General features: G+C 60.6%; 6 protein-coding genes across 6 annotated transcripts; 4 read left to right on the top strand and 2 right to left on the bottom strand.

Annotated features, from left to right (window-relative positions):
- Window positions 1-233: 233 nt before the first annotated feature.
- On the bottom strand, window positions 234-3,419 carry VTJ83DRAFT_7198 (uncharacterized protein; the record flags this gene model as incomplete). The annotated part of the gene is made up of 1 exon (XM_071013993.1): window positions 234-3,419. One exon carries the CDS (start codon window positions 3,417-3,419, stop codon window positions 234-236), a length of 3,186 nt encoding a protein of 1,061 aa, XP_070863415.1.
- An 853-nt stretch (window positions 3,420-4,272) lies between these two features.
- Window positions 4,273-4,932, top strand: VTJ83DRAFT_7197 (uncharacterized protein; the record flags this gene model as incomplete). The annotated part of the gene is made up of 3 exons (XM_071013992.1): window positions 4,273-4,419; window positions 4,503-4,610; window positions 4,693-4,932. The coding sequence occupies 3 exons, from the start codon at window positions 4,273-4,275 to the stop codon at window positions 4,930-4,932; spliced, it is 495 nt and encodes a 164-aa protein (XP_070863414.1).
- A 280-nt stretch (window positions 4,933-5,212) lies between these two features.
- VTJ83DRAFT_7196 (uncharacterized protein) lies at window positions 5,213-6,056 on the bottom strand (the record flags this gene model as incomplete). Its single annotated transcript, XM_071013991.1, has 3 exons — window positions 5,213-5,291; window positions 5,362-5,852; window positions 5,973-6,056. 3 exons carry the CDS (start codon window positions 6,054-6,056, stop codon window positions 5,213-5,215), a joined length of 654 nt encoding a protein of 217 aa, XP_070863413.1.
- A 391-nt stretch (window positions 6,057-6,447) lies between these two features.
- VTJ83DRAFT_7195 (uncharacterized protein) lies at window positions 6,448-8,948 on the top strand (the record flags this gene model as incomplete). Its single annotated transcript, XM_071013990.1, has 2 exons — window positions 6,448-7,226; window positions 7,277-8,948. 2 exons carry the CDS (start codon window positions 6,448-6,450, stop codon window positions 8,946-8,948), a joined length of 2,451 nt encoding a protein of 816 aa, XP_070863412.1.
- Window positions 8,949-9,819: 871 nt separating this feature from the next.
- On the top strand, window positions 9,820-12,073 carry VTJ83DRAFT_7194 (uncharacterized protein; the record flags this gene model as incomplete). Its single annotated transcript, XM_071013989.1, has 5 exons — window positions 9,820-10,396; window positions 10,533-10,653; window positions 10,711-10,726; window positions 10,854-11,872; window positions 12,004-12,073. 5 exons carry the CDS (start codon window positions 9,820-9,822, stop codon window positions 12,071-12,073), a joined length of 1,803 nt encoding a protein of 600 aa, XP_070863411.1.
- A 1,115-nt stretch (window positions 12,074-13,188) lies between these two features.
- Window positions 13,189-20,061, top strand: VTJ83DRAFT_7193 (uncharacterized protein; the record flags this gene model as incomplete). The annotated part of the gene is made up of 5 exons (XM_071013988.1): window positions 13,189-13,730; window positions 13,807-14,098; window positions 14,161-15,156; window positions 15,280-18,180; window positions 18,268-20,061. 5 exons carry the CDS (start codon window positions 13,189-13,191, stop codon window positions 20,059-20,061), a joined length of 6,525 nt encoding a protein of 2,174 aa, XP_070863410.1.
- Between the last annotated feature and the right edge of the window lie 175 nt (window positions 20,062-20,236).

The following is a 20,236-nucleotide window of genomic DNA, read 5'->3' as shown; positions in this document are numbered from 1 at the left end:
TGCAAAGGCAGAGAAGAAGAAAAAAAAAAAAAGAATATCCAAAAGATTGGACAGCCTCGTGAAGAAGAGCGCTCCCCATCCATCCCAGCCATCCAGCCCAGTTACGCAGACCACCCCCCCTTTGACCGATGAACACCAGCTCCTGGATGCATGCCACCCTTCCTCCAACAAGACAACCAACCCGTCGTAAAGTCCAGCACGGCATATCTCATATCACGGCATCACACGGGCCATCAATGCGTCACCGTTCTCACGGCCTGCAGGATGACCCCAAACATCAAACCCCTCGCCACCTCCTCGATCTGCAAGCAATCAAACAACCTCCCCAGCGCCTCGCTCGTTGCCGCCTGGCCCATGACCCCCTTCAACGCCGCCGGCACGCCGCTCTCGATGAGCAGCTTCCGCGCCTTGGTCCGCAGCTTTTCCTTCTCTTCCTCGTCCATCTCCGGGGGCCACGCCGCGCGCTCCTCCTCCGTGGGCAGGGCGCTCTCCCTCAGCTTGCGGAGGTGCGCCGCGATGCCGGCATCGGAGGTGTTCGCGTCGAGGACGGAGGTTTGGATGAGGGTCTGGATGGACAGCAACGACGGGTTGCCGGGGCGGAGGAGGAAGGACTTGGCCGCGGCGAGGAGGGTGCGCCGGATGTTCCAGGCCGAGGAGAGGGTGTAGAGCTCGTTGATGACGGCGAAGAGCAGCTCGACGGCGACGTGGGTTTCTTGCTCGGAGAGCTTGGCATGCTGCTTCACGCCGCTGAGCGGCGGCGCGTTGAGGCGTTGTTGCGGGCTGAGCACCGCCGGCAGGGTCATGGAGCGGGCGTGATGAGGGGAGAGCTCGGAAGCGCTGTGGCGCGCGTAGGACGGGCTGATGGGGGACTCGTAGTCGTCCGAGATCAGGTCGGGGGGAGGAGGAAGACGGAAGCCGTCAAAGCTGAGGCTGGACGGGGACCGACTAGGCTGCGGGGGGCGGCTGGGCGCACGGCTTGACGCGCGGCTGAGCTCCCGGCTGGCTCGAGGCGATGGATCGGCTTCGCTTTGCGAGTTGTGGCTGGGGCGCCGCTCCATCAGCGACATCCTCCCCGGCTGCAGCGCAACGACGGAGGAGCGCTGGCTGTCCATGCTGTCGCGGGTGCGGCGCATGCCGCTGAGCGATGCGCTGCTGTCCACCCGGGGCAGGGCCGAAATGGACAACCGGCTCGCGGCCGTCACGTCCTGCAAGGCCGAAGGAGGGGCTGGCGCCGGCGGCGTGGGGGTGGCTGCTGGCTTCTTCTGGCCCAAGCCGATATTTCCCAACACGCCTGCCACTCCACCGACGACCGCTTTGGAACCCTCGAGCGGCGCGCTCGTCAAGACGTCCAGAACGTTCTTGCCGATCTTCTCAAAGGCTTGGAATCCTGTCTTGGGGGCGTGGGGGATGTGTCCGTGGTCCCTCTCGAGGAACTTCTTCAGCCCCTCGCTCTCGGCCAGGCTTTGGTGCAAGCATGCGTCGCGGAGGTAACGCTCCAGCTCAGCACGCAGCGCCGTCCGATTGTTCCCCTTCCAGGCAGGCAGCGTGCTGTGCTGCTCCGAAAAGGCCGTCGCGCCAGAAATGGTGGCGATGCGCCGGAGGACCTCGTGCAGAGATTCAAAGTCGCTGTACTTTCGCACAATCATCCACCCGGGGTAGACGGTCGTCGCCGGCTCGATCTGGACGAGGTAGTCCCACGACGGCTTTGTCCGGATGCGGCTCTCGCCTGGCTCGTCCAGAACGGTGATGATGGCGTTGTGCAAGGTCAACGGAGGCGGCTTGCGGGCCTCTTCTGCAGCTTCGGGCTCGTCCCGCGCCGGCGGAACGATCTGGTCAAAACTTGTAAAATGCGACACGGCTTTCTCTGGAGGCGAGTCTCGGGCCGCCGCGCTCGCCGCCCCCGAAAGCGGCGTCGCTGGGGTATGAACCGCATCGTTTTTGGTTGACGATCCGTCGCTGGACACCGTGTCCAAGGTGTCCACACGCCCTAGAGGAGCCGGGGGTTCGTTTTGCCGGCCAGGCGCATCGGTGTTGCCTCCTGCGGAGTCTGTACCTTTCTCTGCCGCCTTGACCAAGGTCGAGGTCTTGCTCTCAGCCTCCGCCCGCGGATCCGAGTCCTCTCGCGCGATGCCCTCCTGGGAGATGGCTTGATTCAAGCGACGGATTTCTTCCACGGCCTGTTCCATCTCCTCCTCGGCCTTGCTGAGCTTCGGCTTGTGGGAAAGCGACTCCTTCTTGCGGGCGCGTTCCTGCTCGAGCGAGCTCCTGTTCCCCTTGGTAAGGCCGATGTTGCCGACGTTGCCGTCAAAGTCGGCGAAGGCGATCTCTGCGCCGGGACCTGTCTGCATTCCGACGTCAATCGCCTGGCTGATGTCTGGCTCTCCCGACTCGAGAAGGTAAACGATCCACTGATTGATCCACTCGGCCTTGGAACAGGACTGCAGGACCGTCTCCAGGACCACGCCCGCCAGGATCTCCCGCAGGAAGATCCGGACGGGGTCGCATTCGTATGTGGGGCGGTCCAAGAATCCCAGCAAGTCCTCGGCAGCCATGCGGAACTTATGGGCTTGCTGTTTCTGGTTCAAGAGGGTCGCCAGGTTGGACTCGGGGTGGGAGGCGAGGTAGTTGTAGACGGCGTCGGCGGCGGTTGCCTTGGAGTCTGGGGGCAGCGCGGAGAAGGCGTTGGACAGCTCCGACATGAAGACGACGAGGATGGAGGACGAATTGGTCAGGAACTCGAGGAACGCATCGGCCGGGCGTTTCCGGCGGAGACGGTTGGAGACGGAGGCCAAGAAGCCCGTGAGGGTCTTGCGGCAGGCCAAGGGGAAGAACTTGTCGGCCGGCACGATGGGATGGTACCACCACCTGACGTAGCTGTCGATAACGGCGTCAACGAGCTGGGTCATGGCCTCGCGGGATTCCGGCGGCAGCTCCTCGAACGCCCGCAGGAGGGCGGCCTCTTCGGCTTCGGCGTCGGCATGCTCGTCGGCGCTGGCGCTCTTGGGGGGTGCGAGGTCGGAGGGTCCTCGGGCTGCGAGAAGGCGCTGCAGGAGATCAATTCCCCTCTCACCCCTCACCACGCGAACAACCTCGGCATTGCGCTGCTCCCATTGTATGAAGCCCACGATGCCACCAAAGGCGCCGATCAGCACGAGGCCCAGCCTGCCGAGGACCAGGTACGTGGTCGCGGCCAGGCCCACGGCCACGCCGCTGAGGGTTCCTGGGGTCGCGGTGGCGAGGAAGCCGAGAACCTTGGTGGCCAGGCTCTCTTCGCTGGGGGCAGCAGGAGACGTCGAAGGTTTCGTTGGCGATGGCTGAGGAGCATCCTCTTTGTTTAACTTCTCCGGGGTCTCGGCAGGGGCTTTTTCTTCCATTGCCTCGGGTGCGACGCCCGGCGTTGGCGCATCCTGTTGTTTCATAAAGGCGGAGGGAAGTGAGGGGTCATGGAACGGATCTGGCGGTTGGGAGATGATCGGGATCGTCGGTGCGAGTGCGGTGTCGAGAGGAGGGAGAGAACCGAACCGGGGGACGCGCAGCGTCGGGTGAGACGGAAGCAGGAGAATAAGCAAGACGAGGAAGGGCCTGTTTGGGGTCTGAAACCAAGAGAACGGCCCGTCGGAACAGGCCAAGATTAGGAACGATTAGAGATCAAAATCACGAGTGCAACGCCGGAAAAGGGAAATTTGCATCAAGAGAACAACCGGCGGTGGCGAGCTTTGGTTTTCATGAGGCTGGACTTGGCTTTTGGCCCGGGGCCTGGACCTTCTAGGTTGGAGTTCGCTTTCTTCAGGGGTCTCCCCCAACCGTTCGAGCGCTGACGGGGCTGAAGAGTGGGGCCTCTCTCAAACGTCAGCTGTCTCCAACCTCGCCCAGCCCCACGGGCTAAATGAGACGACCGACTTGTAAGCTAAGGCCCCCACCCTGGTCTCGGTACGGTACGGTATCTGCCGACCAGTGTATCGTGTATAGTACAGCGTTACCTTGATGATTGCAGGGTGGGGCTCTGATTTCCTTGTTCCACGTGCAAACGCGTCGAAACAGACCCGCGCGGCCTTGCCAAGTGACGACGCTGCCTTGTGTGTCATCGCGTGCGCCCGGTTGGTATCACGCGGTTTCTATACCTCACGTATCCGCACTTTACATATTGCCTTTTTGTCTTATCAGCGCAAATCATCAGGGATACAACTCTTCCAACGGCCAGCGTATTGCCACAATAAATCCCCAACGCCAGATTCCGTCCCCACGCTCCGTACAATCGTCAAGCCGCCAACCATGCCCTTCCCGAAGAAGAAGAGGCAAGCGGAATCCGAGGGCGAGGAGGAGCCCCAGGTCACCAAGAAATCCAAGTCCAAGGCCAGCCAGCCGGCGAAAGGCACCCTCACGCAAGGCAAAGATGCCGAAGGAAACCCGTTCTGGGAGGTCCGTCTCCTCGCGCTACAGCATTCGGTCGAAAGCGAAACTCGTGCCCTGGCACAAGGCATTGGCTGACACAGCTTCCTCAGATCGGCAACAACCGCCGCATTGGCTTCTCCGAATTCAAGGGCACCACCCTGGTGAACATCCGCGAGTTCTACACCGCGCCCAACGGCGAGCTGAAGCCGGGCAAGAAGGTACGAACATAGATCCGCACTCCCTAGCGCACAGGATGTGCGTCCTCTCCGGGACCAGGAGGCCATGCTAACCCGGTCGCAGGGCATCTCCCTCACGCTGGAGCAGTACAAGGCGCTCCTCAGAGTCCTCCCGGAGCTGAACGCGTCGCTGCAGGCCGAAGGCCACGACGTGGGCAGCCTACCATCGGGCCCGGGTGGAACTGAGGAGGCGGCGGCGGCGTCGAGCAAGTCGACCAAGGCCAAGAAGCCGAAACGGTCCAACATCGATGCAACGAGCGAGGAGGATGAGGGGGACCAGGAGGAGGAGGAAGGCGATGAGTGAAACTAAGACACACGAACCGGTTTGGCATGATGGAATGGCGTTTTTCTTGCTTTTGGCTTTGAGCGGGCGCATTGTGTGTGTTCTGGGATCCGATGTTCAGGGGATAACGGTCGTCGCTCCTGGCTTGGCAGTTGCACAGGGGCTTGTATGTCGTTTAGGTAATGACAAGAATGAAAGAAAGATAGAGAGAGAGAGAGAGAGAGAGGAGGGAGAGGGGGGTGTGGTTGGCAGATCTCACTGCTGCCGGTGCGCACGAGTCGTTCGGGGTACGGCGTGGGTATCATGCCGATGACGCCTTCTTTTCCTCCTCGCGCAACCGCGCTATCAACTTGGCCTCGAGAAACGGACTCAACCCAAGACTGACCGGTCAGCGTCAGCAAGATGTGCCAAACTTGTCACCAAATCACCCAGAAAGAACGAAACACTCACATTCCCTGATTCGTCACGATCCGATACGTCCCGCTGGCCTGGAAGTTCCCGATGATCTTCCCATGACCATCCACTTCCACGCTGCCAAAGATATCCTCCGGCCACGCAATCCTGCCAAAGTCCGGCGGGTTCCTCGCATCGCTCAGATGCACCCACCCGCCCACACCGGCCCCTCCCGCGCCTCCCTCCGCGCTAGCACCACCGGCACCCCCCGACCCGCCGCCGCGCCGCGCATGCTGCCCCTGGACGACGAAGCTGCTGCCTCCAGGCGATGCGAACGCCTGGGCCTGGCTCTGGAGGCCCGGGTCGTCGGCGGCGTGGCGGGCTAACACGTCATTGAGGATGGCAAGGAAGTTCGGGTTGCCGCGGAAGGAGGCTGGCGTCGGAGGGAGGGCGGTGGTGCTGCCGATGGCGAGGCGAGGGTTGGGGGGTGCGGTCTCGAGGTAGGTGAGGAGGTGGGAGTTGGGCGCTTGGGGGTCGCGGAAGACTTTCTGGGACGGGTTAGCTACCTATGCTATGCTATCCCATCCACCGCATGTATCTTGTCAAGGTTGCAAAACGGAGACTTTGTGGAGTGAGATTATGAATCGCCTGAGAAGAGAGAGGCTCACAATGCTGGGATTCGAAGCCAAGGTTGAGACGCCCCGGAAGAGTCGGGGCTGGCACAGCGGCCTCAGGAAACGAGAGGACAGCATGTTCCACGTTATCGACTATGTCCTGCCAGACGCTTTCCGTGGTCAATTGGTGTGTGTGTGTATGTGTGTGTGTGTGGATGTGACGGCATCGGAAATTTCATAGTGGGAGATGCTGTCATCGAGCTTCCGCAGCTCAGGACCAAGCTTTCGGATCGGCCCCACTTGGTGGCCGGGTTCCACCACGGAACCCCCCCCCCCTGTCGCCATTCCGTGCCCCACCACACGCGCTGCGACGCGCTGTCTCGTAGCCCATTTACGCGGTCTCGAGGCTAACTCAACCAGAGATTCCAGACGGAACACCGCAACTGATCACACTCCAGGTGGACAGCACCTGTCGCCATACCCCAACAAGACACAAAAAAATAAAATAAAACGACAGACAACCAGCAAGATGATGTCGATACAAAGCCCCGAAAAGAGCCCTCGGAAAAAGCAACCCAAGAGCCCTGAAAAGGGCGCGAAACGGGCCAAACCTCCCCCCCCGCCCTTTTTTGCAGCCAGGCCAAAAGTCACCGCTCCCCCCTCGAGCGATATCCCCTCCTCGTCGCCCGCTTTCGCTACGCCAGCCCATCCTCTGCGGCCGTTTCAGGCCCCCGCCCCAGCCAAAGCTGCCGTTCTCCCCATCATCCTCCCTCCGCCGACGCTGCGCCCCCTGGCCTTCCGCACGTTCACCAAGAAACACAGCCTGACCCTGACATCCTCAGCGCTGCAAGAACTAGCCACCTTCATCGGGAGACACTGCGGCTCAGGATGGAAGGAGGAAGGCCTGGCCGAGAAGGTCCTGGAGGAGGTTGCGCGGACCTGGAAGAACCGCAATGGGGGTGTCATTGTCGACGGCGCCAGCTCGGAGCTGAAGGACATCCTGAAGACGCTGGAGGGGAACATGAGCGGCGGAAAAATCATCAACGGGCCGCGCGGCCTGAGTCGGCAGAACAGCTTGCTGCTCGAGCAAACCGAGGATGCGGACCTCTCCAAGACCCGCCTCGGCCTGAGACCCTCCAGCTCGCTCACCCCAGACGACAACCAGGCCAGCTTCGGCATGTCGGGCATCGGCTTGGACGAGGAGCCCGACGATGCAGCGCTGCAGGATGCCAGGCGGTGGCTGAAGGTCATCAACGCTTTTGACCAGCCCCGATACACCTACAATGTTGGGAAAAAGCACTTTGAAAAGTATGACGATCCTGGGTCTACCGCGGATGTTCGTGCTAACAACCGACCAGAATCAACTCGCCACCATCCCTGCTGCCGCCGGCTGCTCGCAAGACCGAGGTCTTCCGCCACCGGTACAACGTCATCCACCAACGGCTGCTTCGTAACGAGGCGTTTCAGACGTCAGCCATGACAAGCGCGAGGGTTCGGACCACCACATCCTCTGCCATGCAGTCTCACAAGATCACGCCTATCGCGAACCTGCTTGGCCGACACGGCACCACGCACATGCTTCTCGGCATGCTTATCGTTCTCCCCACGGGCAACCTCGCCATCAGCGACCTCACGGGCGCCATCGCGCTGGACCTGTCACAAGCCGTGTCCATCCCCGAGGACTCGGCCTGGTTCACCCCCGGCATGATCGTTCTGGTCGACGGCGTCTACGAGGAGGAAGAGGAGTCCGTCGGGATGGGGTTGAGCGGGAATGCCGGCGTGGGCGGCACGATCGGCGGCCGGTTTCAGGGCTTCTTCATCGGCCAGCCGCCGTGCGAGAAGCGACGTGCCACGCTCGGGGTGAGCGGCTTGGAGGGCGGCGCGGACCACACCATCGGCGGCGGGTTCGGGTGGATCGACTTCCTCGGCGTCGGCAGCGAGCGGGCATGCGGGTCCCGGATGCGCAGGATAGAGCAGAGGCTGCTCCGCCAGCCGGCGCTGGCCGATCCGGACAAGCCCAGCCGCGGTCGCGTTGTCATCGTCGGCGAGCTGAACCTCGATCAGCCACGCACCCTGCAAGCGCTCAAGAAGATCCTGTCGCTTTACGCCACGGATCCGGAGGGCTCCACGCCCATGACTTTCGTCCTGACCGGCAACTTCACCACGCACGCCGTCATGGCCCGCGGAGGCAGCGGCGGCAGCATAGAGTACAAGGAGTTCTTTGACGCCTTGGCCTCCACGCTCGCAGATTTCCCCATGCTCCTGACCACGGCCACCTTTGTCTTTGTCCCGGGAGACAACGATGGCTGGGTCTCGGCATTTGCGGGTGGTGCTTCGGTCCCGCTGCCTCGGAAGCCGGTTCCGGACCTCTTCACATCCCGCATCCGGCGCGTCTTTGCTGCTGCCAACGCCGAGGCGGGTTTGTCCGCCGCCGAAGGGACCGGCGGAGAGGCCGTCTGGACCTCGAACCCCGGCCGCATCTCCGTCTTTGGTCCCAACCATGAAATCGTCCTCTTCCGCGACGACATCTCGGCCCGCCTCCGCCGCTCTTCGGTTCGTCTCAAGTCCAAGTCCGCCCCGGCCGACGCCGCTGCGGCCGAGGACGTGAGCATGTCGGGCGCCAACCCCGCGCCGTCCTCCCCGCCCGCGGCGGCTTCAGAAGCCATGGACATCGACCCGTCCCCGCAACAGCCCCCGCCGCAACAACAGCAACAAGAGCAACTCTCCCACGACATCCTTGCTGCCCGCAAACTCGTCAAGACGGTTCTCGACCAGGGCTATCTGGCTCCCTTCCGCCCCGCCATCAAGCCTGTGCACTGGGATTATGCTCCCGCGTTGCACCTGTACCCGCTGCCGACGGCATTGGTGCTCGTCGATACGACGGCCCCGCCGTTCGCTGTGACGTATGAGGGGTGCCATGTGATGAACCCGGGGAGTGTGCTTGTTCCTGGACGGAGGGGCGTGGCGAGGTGGGTGGAGTATACGGTGGGCGTGGGGAAGAATGGGAGGGTGAGGGAGTGTATTTTCTAGTCTCCGTCTCCCCTTTCCTCGCTGCCCGTGTAGGTGTTTGCGTGTGGCGAGAGGTGTGGTGAGAGAGGGGCAGGCATAATGATAATGATATGTCATGATGACCATGATGAGGGTCGCAAGTCCATGCGCTGGTTCTTTTTTTTTTTTTCTTTTTCATGTTTTTTGTCTGCTATGCATGTTGGACATGGAGAACGTCGGGATGGGTGGTTGTTAGGTCAAGCATGTAAGGGTATTGATGGAAGACATGACGCCAAATAGATTTGTTCAGCTATTTCTTCTGACTACTGCGCTCTGACCCGCTCTTTCATACGTAGGCTTTCGTTCCCGAACATCCCGGCCATACGATCTCAGCGTCCATCTCCTTCCACACCTGGTCTGTCAGTCACGCTCTGCTTCAACCGAATGTTGCTGGATTCTTGAACCGGACTGAACAGTGATGGGAGCCAAGTGCTTCCCAAGTTCCGGGACATGCCAATCAAAGACGGAGCGACCTTGGGAGGAGGGTCTGGTCTGCCTGCCACCTGGGCTCCTTCCAGATTTCCAACGTCGTCGCCTTAGTTCTGGCGTTGGTTGCCCGTCGCCCATGGCAATCGTTGCTCCTCCAGGAACACTGCCGTTTCCCATTGGACCGGCCTGATGCGCCACGGAAAACTGTCAGGAAAGCGTGGACTGCGCATTGCTACCGACTTTGGTTTGGCTGACGTCTCTCATCCTGAATCTCCAGCCCTGCCACTCCCAGCCAGCGAGCCGGACATCCTTCTCAGCGTCCTGTTCATATCGAGCATCATTCATAGGCGTAGGGAGGCAACTATCAGCACCCAGGCCTCCGTCTCCATTAACATTGATATCAGCATCAACCCAGCACCGCAACATGACGCACCACCCCGACAAACCACAGAGCCGGCCGGTGCCAAAGGTCACCCACGGGCCGCTCGAACTGTGGCCTCAGGTTCAGCTATTGGCCATCACCTGGCTCATGCGAGTCATCCTCTTCCTTCGGATCGGCTCCTGGCGCGAAGAGCTGCTCGCTTGGTTCGAACCGTTGTTAAGATGGTCTCGCTTTGTCTTTCGGCATGAAATCCACGCGCGTCAGCTCCGCCCACTGTTGCTGATCCTGGTGGTCTGGATGGGTGGTGCCTCGGCAGACACGATCACATACGACTGGAACATCACCTGGGTCTGGGCCAGCCCAGATGGCTTCGGGCGCGAGGTCGTGGGCATCAACAACCAGTGGCCATGCCCGATGATCGAGGCGACCGTCGGCGATACCGTGGTCATCAACCTGTACAACCAGTTGGGCAACCAAACCTGCGGCCTGCACTTCCACGGCATCAGCCAGGTCAACACCCCTTGGATGGACGGTCCCAGTGCGGTCACGCAATGCGGCGTTCCCCCCGATACTTCTCTGAAGTATCAGTTCACCGTGGACCGCCCGGGGACCTATTGGTGTAAGTAACTTTTGATTCCTACCCTTGAAACGTACTTGCGTCTTTCACTATGCCGAAACCAGGCGCAGCCATGCTGAACTCTGCCGACGTGGCGGGTTGTCGTGCGGGTATCGCTGACTGTCCTCGAATTCCACAGACCACTCTCATGCTCCGGGGCAGTATCCTGACGGACTCCGCGGGCCCATTGTTATCCATGATCCCAACGACCCCTACAGCGGACAATACGATGAGGACCACGTCCTAGCCGTGTCGGACTGGTAGCGTACCCTCGCCCTGCGATGGAAGAACTCTCCATGACGCCGTGTTCTCAAAAGGCTAACCCTTCTTCAGGTACCATACGGAAAGCCTGCCTTTGGTCCAAGAGATGATTCAGCCAGAAAACACCCAGTTTCTACCGCCTGTCCCAGACAACATCACGGTCAACGAGGGAAAGGGCTAGCACCTCGACTTCTCGCAGAGCAAAACATACCGCATCCGATGGATCAACTATGCCGCCTTCTCCGCGGCGATGCTTCACTTCGACTCGCATACCATGTCGGTGATCATGGTTGACGGCCAGTACGTCAAACGTCAGGATGCTTACCAGCTTCGCCTGGCCCCGGCACAGCGCTACGACTTCCTCCTCACGGGCTCCGCCAATGACAGTGGAAATTACCCTTACCTGATGTCGCTCGATCTGAATCAGGACTGGACCAACACGACGCAAGAACAGCGCTGGGACCTCAACTACACGGGCTACCTCGTGCTGAATGAGTCGGAGTCCCTCAGCAAGCAAGATATTGTCCACCACTGGCAGCCCAGGGATGAGGTCGACTTCGAACCATACGACGACGAGGGCATCTGGGATCCGTACGACCAGCTGATCACGCTCAACTTCACGTTCTGCTTCGACGAGAACGGCTATCCCCGAGCGTGCTTCAATAACCTGACATACATTGGCCAGCTGGTACCCACGCTGTACAGCGCGGCGACGACAGGCACCGACAACTCAAACCCGGTCGTGTACGGGCAAGTCAACCCATTCATCGTCAACCACAACGCCATCGTCCAGATCGTCATCAACAACTTTGACACGTCGGCTCATCCGTTCCACCTGCACGGGCACCACTTCCAGGTCGTGTACCGGGCGCCAAGCGAAGCGGGCGTCTGGCCGGGCCGGGACGAGAACTATACGCAGGTGCCGTTGCGCCGCGATACCGTCACCGTCCAGCCCAACTCGTACGTGGTGCTCCGCTTCAAAGCCGACAACCCAGGTGTGTGGCTGTTCCACTGCCACATCGAGTGGCACGTAGAGATGGGCTTGACAGCCACCATCATCGAGGCGCCCGATGTTTTGCGCGGCATGACATTCCCCGACGACCACATAGCGGTCTGCAACAAGTCGGGCATCCCGACAGAGGGCAATGCCGCGGGGAATACGGTCAATTACACTGATACCACGGGCATGCAAACCGTTCCGGATGAAGAGTATACAGGGTAAGTGCCGGCTTTGTTTTCATGTCTGGCTCGTGCTGTTCCTCCAGTCCTTGTCCTTTTCTGCTGAGCCATGGGTTTCAGCATGGACATGGCTGGATTGTGGAGCTAACTCGGCGTCTCTCCGATTACAGAGCGCAGTATATCACAAAGAGGCGCAAGCGCTGGCTGCATCACCGGATGGGAAAGTTCCTCTTCACGTAACCGGCGCTTTGCCTGCTGTCCGGTCTCTGCTGGCAATCGAGAGGGGCAGATATAGGGATGGCTCGTTGGGCTTGGTTGGGTACGGGGTAGGGTTGCGTGAGTGATGAGGGTAGAGGCGGGAGGAGATGAAATTTCCTTTGTCGTTGCGTACCTTTATCAGGCACGCCAGCGGATGGTAACAAGCATGGATATCGTACATAGGGACAGCGCAGTAGTTTGTTTACATCAGTATGCTTTTCGTCAGCCATAGTCCCCTCCCAGTCTTCCATACCTTGTGACTTCTCCAGTGTGATGGCTGGGTTTGTGCTTGCTCTGCCAGATTTAGAGAGCAGAAGCCCGAGGCCCTCTGGCCTCTGGATCGGAGACTTATTGTCAGCTGTCAAATCAACACGGTTCATCCCGCCTTGGTGATGCGACCGGGAGTAGGGGGCGAAGCTCTGGGGAATGATACACCTGCCCTACAGACAGCCTTGTGCTGGGACTCGCGAGGCTGAAAGTAACGGACACGGGCTTGGCAAGGAGTTGAGCCAATCATTGTTGTGCTCCGAATGAGGCTGTCCTATTGGGCACTCAACGACATACCCCCCGGTTATTGGCCCGGCCAGCTTACACCCCAACAAAGATACCAGCCTGGAGGATGAGATTCAGGATTCCAGGTTCAGCTTCCTTCCTGTCTGTTTCTGGACAGTGACTCAAACTTTCATCGGCGGGAAAGCCAGAGCTGATTTTTGATCTGGCTCCGGGGGGGGAGGGGGGGGGGGGGGGGGTGTAACGATGGCTGCTTGATCTTTGCTTGGGTGGTGTACTTTGGGAAGTCAGGGTACCTAGGTTTCACTTTGGTCTGGCCTCTCGCTCACATCTAAACCCTCTGCACTCTCCTTTCCTCCTTATTTACCACCAATTGTGGTGGCCACGGTAAAACCACCTCTTTGGGGCTTGCCGTAGCCTTCCTCCCGCCTGCCCCAAAACGCCATGGAGCTCAACGTTGGCCATTGCCTCCTGGATTTCAGACCTTTAGAAAAGGCAGCTGGTTCTGGGCTGTTCAGTCCGGGGTGTCTCAAGTGATATTTCCACCAGAAGCATTCCAGCTTCCATCTTCTTCCTTTTCTTTTTCCATGTTACCAGAGCTCTCTCTCTCGTTCCCAACATCTGCCAGCTCAGCTTCATCCCCAGTTTCTAGTCCGTTCCAAGTCACCAACGCAAGCTGTCTCACCGCGCCAAACACAAAACACGGCATACGCCAGCATCATCGTCCAGTCATTCTTACACTGCATCAACTAGCAACCCCAGCTCATCCATCGCCTTTCCCCAGGACACACACTGGCATCTTTGTGGCCAAGATGGGATCCGTATCCGAAGTCACCAGCGCCGAGCGGCCTGCCTTTCTCCTCTTCGGAGATCAGTCACTCGACTGCCACTCCTTCCTGGTCGCCTTTTTCCGTCAGGCGGACCAGGGTGAGCTCGCCAAGGTGTTCCTACGCCAAGCCTGCCACGCCTTGACGGACCTTGTAGAAGGTCTGCCCGCCGCCGAGCGCTCCAACCTCCCGGTCTTCTCGACTCTTCAGCAGCTCAACCAGCGGTACCACGCTTCGAAGCTGAAGCACGCCGGTCTCGATGCCGCGCTGCTCACTGTCTCGCAAATTGCCCATTATCTCCAGTCCGTCGCGTCACGTTTCCCCCCTGGCCTTCGTCCATGGCATGATTCCGTATTGCTGACCTAACTCTCCTCTCAGTCACGCCGAGAAGCACAACGAGGACATCACGTCACCCGAGAATACGTTCCTTATCGGGCTCTGCTCGGGACTATGGGCCGCTGCGGCCATCTCGATAACGCCATCTCTCACGGGCCTCGTTCACATTGGCGTCCAGGTCGTCATCCTGGCGTTCCGGACCGGATCCTACGTCCATGAGATGGGCCAGAGGCTGAGCCCGGCTCATGAGCAATCCGACAGCTGGACCTATATCTTTGCGGGGATCGATCATGACGAGGCGACGAAGAGGCTGAACGCCTTTCACGAGTCCAATGTATGTTTTTTTCTGCCAAAGGCCCTTGAATCCTTCACAGGGACAGAATTGACATTACTTAGGGGATCCCTCCGCCGACCCGCGCCTACATCAGTGCCGTGGCTTTGAGCAGCGTTGCCGTCTCCGGTCCCCCCAACACGTTGGACGCTTTGGTCAGCCACGGCGTTCTAACGCCAAAGCCGGTTTCCATTCCTGTCCACGGCCCTTACCATGCCAGCCATCTTCACTCCTCTGTGGACGTCGAAAGGCTTCTCGGCCTGAACGACCCAGAGATGCAGGATGCCTTCTTTAAAACGCATCCCCGGTCTCCCATCATGTGTTGCACCACAGGGTCGTGGTTCCCCACCGCCGATTCCAAGTCGATCCTGGAGATGGTCTGCCGCTCGATTTTGAACCAGACTCTGGTGTTCAACAAGGTGCTCACAGGCTGCGTCGAGCAAGCTCGCCAATTCAAGAGCAAGGGCTGCCTGATCATCCCCCTTGGACCGACCCAGAATGCCTCCACGTTGCAGAGCCTGCTCAGGGCCCAAACGGATCTCGAGGTTGAGCTCCGCCGACCTGCTCCTCTGTCAATGAGCAGTGCGATGCCTGGCGTGGGAAACCAAGGCTCGAGCGGCAAGCCGAAGCTCGCCATCGTCGGCATGGCCGGTCGGTTCCCGGACGCGGCCAGTCATGAGAAGCTCTGGGAGCTGTTGGAGAAAGGCCTTGATGTGCACCGCGTGGTCCCTGCAGACCGTTTCGACGCATCCACACACGTGGACCCCCGCGGTCAGATCCAGAACACCAGCCACACCCCGTATGGCTGCTGGATTGAGAACCCGGGTCTGTTTGATCCCAAGTTCTTCAGCATGTCACCCCGTGAGGCCAAGGTGACGGATCCGATGCAACGCATGGCCCTGACTACGGCATACGAGGCGCTCGAAATGTCGGGCTTCGTCAAGAACAGGACGCCGTCGACGAGGCTCGACCGCATCGGCACGTTCTACGGCCAAACTTCTGACGATTGGCGCGAGATCAACGCGGCACAGGACGTGGACACATACTTCATCACGGGAGGCGTCCGCGCCTTCGGCCCCGGTCGCATCAACTACCACTTCGGCTTCGAGGGACCCAGTCTCAGCATCGACACAGCCTGCTCCTCCAGCGCCGCAGCCATGCAAGTGGCCTGCACGGCCCTCTAGGCTCGGGACTGCGACACGGCCATCGTTGGCGGCCTGAACTGCATGACCAACCCCGACATCTTCTGCGGTCTCAGCCGGGGCCAGTTTCTGTCCAAGAAGGGCCCCTGTGCCACATTCGACGACGGTGCCGACGGCTACTGTCGAGGCGACGGCTGTGCCACCGTCATTGTCAAGCGTCTGGAAGACGCTATGGCGGACCACGACAGGATCCTCGCCGTCATCCTCGGCACGGCCACCAACCACTCGGCCCAGGCCATCTCCATCACCCACCCTCACGGCCCGACCCAGTCAGCCCTGTCGACGGCCATTCTGGACGAGGCGGGTGTCGATCCCCTGGATGTCGACTACGTCGAGATGCACGGTACCGGCACCCAGGCTGGCGATTACACCGAGATGACCTCGGTCACCACCGTGTTTGCACCCGCAGACCGCAAGCGCTCTGCCGACAGGCCGCTCTATCTCGGCACGGTAAAGGCCAACGTGGGCCACGGCGAGGCCGCGTCGGGCATCACAGCGCTGATCAAAGTGCTGCTGATGCTCGAGAAGAACTGCATCCCCCCGCACGTCGGCATCAAGAAGGGCTCCGTGATGAACAAGAGGTTCCCCAAGGACATGGCAGAGCGCAACATCAACATTGCGTTCCAGCCGACTCCGTTTTTGCGGAAGGATGGCAAACCACGGAGGGTTTTTATCAACAACTTCAGCGCCGCCGGCGGGAACACGGGCCTCCTGCTCGAGGACGCCCCGAAGCTGCCCCCGCCCAAGGCGGACCCTCGCAGCCACCATCTCGTCACCGTCACGGCGAGGTCCAAGACGTCACTGCTCCGCAACGCCGAGCGCCTCGTTGCCTGGATGGCTCAGCACCCCGACACTCCCCTGTCGCACGTTGCCTACACCACGACGGCCAGAAGGGCCCAGTTCCACTGGCGCATCAACGTGACGGGTGCCGATCTGGCCGAGGTGCAAACGGGCATCACAAACCGCGTCAAGGAGACCATCGCTCCCAGCGGCAGGACGCAGCCCAAGGTGGCCTTTATGTTCACAGGCCAGGGCTCGCAGTACGCTGCGCTCGGAAAGGAGCTCTACGAGCACCACGCCGTCTTCCGAAAAGCCATCGACGATTTTGACCTTTTGGCGCGCACGCAAGGCTTCCCATCGTTCATGCCACTCATAGACGGCAGCCAGGATGACCTCAACCAGATGTCGCCCGTCATTCTGCAGCTTGGTCTCGCTTGCTTCGAAATGGCGCTCGCGCGTCTGTGGATGTCGTGGGGCGTCCGCCCTGCTGTCGTCATCGGCCACAGCCTGGGAGAGTACGCGGCGCTTGATGCCGCCGGCGTGCTGTCCGCCAGCGACGTCATCTACCTCGTCGGGCATCGCGCTCGGCTGCTCCTCGAGAGGTGCACCCAAGGATCTCACTCGATGCTTGCCGTTCAAGGCTCCCTCGAGGCTGTCGTGCAGGCCCTGGGCACGACGCCAGACAAGATCCATGTGGCCTGCATCAACGGCCCTCGCGAGACCGTTCTTGCGGGCGACGGTGGCGAGGTGGCTATCATGGCCGCGTCCTTGGGGGGAGCAGGCTTCAAGTGCACTCAGCTTCAGGTACCTTACGCGTTCCACTCGCCGCAGGTCGAAGTCATCCTGGACGACTTTGAAACGATTGCGGAGGGCGTCAGCTTCAACACACCCAAGATGCCTGTCGTTTCGACTCTTCTGGGCAGGGTGCTCGAGGGCGAGTCAATCAACGCGACGTACCTGCGGCGGCACGCGCGCGAGCCCGTCAGATTCTTCGACGGGCTGGTCGAAGCTCAGCAGCTGGGCACCGTGGATGATGAGACAGCCTGGATCGAGATCGGCCCGCACCCCATCTGCGCCAACCTCGTCAAGGCCTCTTTTGGCTCCTCGACAGTTGCCGTGCCCACCCTGCGCAGAAGGGAGCCGTGCTACAAGACGTTGTCCACCAGCCTTGGGACTCTGCACAACGCCGGCCTCGACATCAACTTCAACGAGTTTCACCGTGACTTCCTCGACTCGGTGCGCTTGCTGGATCTCCCCGGCTACGCATTCGACGAGCAGAACTACTGGATCCAGTACACGGGTGACTGGTGTCTCACCAAGAACAGCGACGTGGCGCCTCGGCTTGCGAAGGCCAAGCCCGAGCTGTCGACGACAACAGTGCAGAAGGTGGTCAAGAAGGAGGTCAGCGGTGACATGGCCGTCATCGAGTTCGAGTCGGATCTCTGCCAAGAACAGCTGCGCAACGTCGTGTCAGGCCACATGGTCAACGGCGCTCCCCTGTGCCCGTCGTCGCTCTACGGAGACATGGCCATGACAGCTTGCGACTACGTCTACAAGTTGCTTCGCCCCCAGGCGAAGAAGATCGGCTGCAACGTCGCCGAGATGCGCGTCCCCAAGCCTTTGATCTTCAAGGAGACGGCAACAGGTCACATTCTACGGCTGACGGTGGCGGCCAATGCCGAGATGGGCCATGCCGACCTCGTTTTCCACACGTCGGAGGGCAACCAGAGGACGGACCATGCTTTCTGCAGGGTCTACTACGGCAATCCGGACGAGTGGCAGGACGAGTTTGACCGTGTCACGTACCTCATCAAGGCGCGTGTCGACGGGCTCCTGAAGGCCGAGGAGGAGGGAAAGGCCTCCAAGATTGGTTGCGGCCTGGCCTACAAACTTTTCACGGCTCTTGTCGACTACGCTCCGCGCTACCGCGGCATGCAGGAGGTGATCCTCATGAGCGACGACTGCGAGGCGACGGCCAAGGTGCGGTTCCCAACGACGGAAGAGGACGGCACGTTCTACATGAGCCCCTACCACATCGACAGCGCGTGCCACATCTCCGGGTTCATCATCAACGGCACCGATGCGATCGACTCGCGCGAGGCCGTCTACATCTCGCACGGCTAGGGTTCGATGCGGTTCACCGAGATCCCCGTCGCCGGCAAGGAGTACCGCAGCTACATCCGGATGCAGCCGGTCAAGGGATCCAAGATGATGGCTGGCGATGCCTATCTCCTTGATGGCGACAAGATTATCGGCATGACGGGAGGGATCAAGTTCCAAGAGATTCCCCGGACGCTGCTCAATAGGTTCCTGCCCCCGCGGGGCAAGGCTGCTGTCGCCCCTGGTCCCGCACCGGCTTCCGCTCAGCCGGCGCCCGCCGCGGCCGCCCCGTCCAAGGCTTCCGGACCAAAGAAGAACAAGCAGCCCGCCGCCTCCCGCGGTGGACCAAAGACGGACATCGTCTCCGCCGCCATGAGCATCCTTGCGGGGGAGATTGGATGCAACCATGACGAGCTCGCCGACAATGTGGCGTTCACAGACCTGGGTGTCGATTCACTCATGTCCCTGACGGTCATCGGTATGATCCGCGAACAACTCGAGGTCGAAATCCGATCCAACGCCTTTGTCGACTATCCCACGGTCTCGTCTTTCAAGAGGTACCTCGCGGATGTTGTCAAGTCTCTTGGCAAGGAGGCTGCGCCGTCTCCTGAGCCTGGCGCCAGCACTTCGGAGGAAGACACGGGAGATTCGGAGCCAGGCTCCGGCGTCACAACGCCCACCGCCGGGAGCGACGCACCATCGGAGGCGGAAGATGCGTCAGAGGACCGGGAACATGGCGACGGGGACAGTCGACAGCGCCGGGAGACGATCCGTGGCATCCTCAGCGGAGAGCTCGGCGTTGATGTGGATGAGATCGTCGCGGCGCCGAGCCTGGCAGATCTGGGTCTGGACTCGCTCATGAACCTCAACATCGTCGGCAAGCTTCAAGATGCATTCCCGGAAACGGCGGTCCCTGCCAACCTCTTCACGGCGCACCTGACGCTGAAGGAGATTAAGCGGGCCCTGGGCGTCAAGGATCCAGCGCCCAAGAAACCTGTCAGCAAGCAGCCGCCCCCCAAGCAGCATCCCAGAATCGGTGTCGAGAAGCCCGCTCCGCCAAAGCCTCCCAGGCCGACGACGGTCATCGACGAATATCCGCACCGCACGGCCAGCTCTGTTCTCCTGTCTGGGACTCACAAGAGCCCCCGGCAGCTGTTCATGATACCGGACGGCAGCGGTTCGGCGACGTCATACACGGAGATTGCGGACGTTGGATCTTTGTGGGCGGTCTGGGGGCTCTTCTCGCCTTTCCTGAAGACCCCGCATGAGTTTACTTGCGGCGTCTACGGCATGGCGCGCAAGTACATTGAGGAGATCAAGCGGCGCAAGCCCCACGGTCCCTACAACCTGGCTGGATGGAGCGCGGGAGGAGTCATCGCGTACGAGATCATCTACCAACTTGTCATGGCGGGCGACGTGGTGGACAACTTTCTGATCATTGACGCTCCTTCGCCCGACACGATCGAGCCGCTGCCCGAGGGGCTCCACGCCTGGTTTGCCTCGATCGGCCTGCTCGGCGAGGACGGAGGGAAGAAGATCCCAGAGTGGCTTCTGCCTCACTTTGCCGCCTCCATCACGGCGCTGGGCGCCTACAAGCCAGCTCCGCTTCCGCAGGGCAAAAGCCCCATGACGCTGACCGTGTGGTGCGAGGACGGCGTGTGCAAGACGCCCGAGGATCCCCGGCCCGAGCCGTACCCCAAGGGTCATGCGCTGTTCCTGCTCGACAACCGGTCCGACTTTGGGCCGAACAAGTGGGACGAGCTCATTGCGAGGGACAAGATGACTTTCAAGCACATGCCGGGGAACCATTTCAGCATGATGCATGGCAAGCTGGTGAGTGGCTTTGGTTTTCCCAGGGGCATGTACATTTGTTGCAGCCGCTGACCTGACAATTCACTATAACACAGGCCAAGCGGCTGGAGTCGTTCCTCCGGGAAGCACTGGCGGAGTGATTTGATTGAGGCATGAGAAGATGGGATGGATGAGAAGGGGAAAATGAAAAGCATGGTGGAGGATAGGGGTGGTGGTTTTCTGTGGCATCGGATATGAAGCAGCGTTG

This window comes from Remersonia thermophila, chromosome 7, assembly GCF_042764415.1.
Source record: "Remersonia thermophila strain ATCC 22073 chromosome 7, whole genome shotgun sequence".
Classification (NCBI taxonomy): domain Eukaryota; kingdom Fungi; phylum Ascomycota; class Sordariomycetes; order Sordariales; family Chaetomiaceae; genus Remersonia; species Remersonia thermophila.
This window is presented reverse-complemented; position numbering and strand designations above follow the sequence as displayed.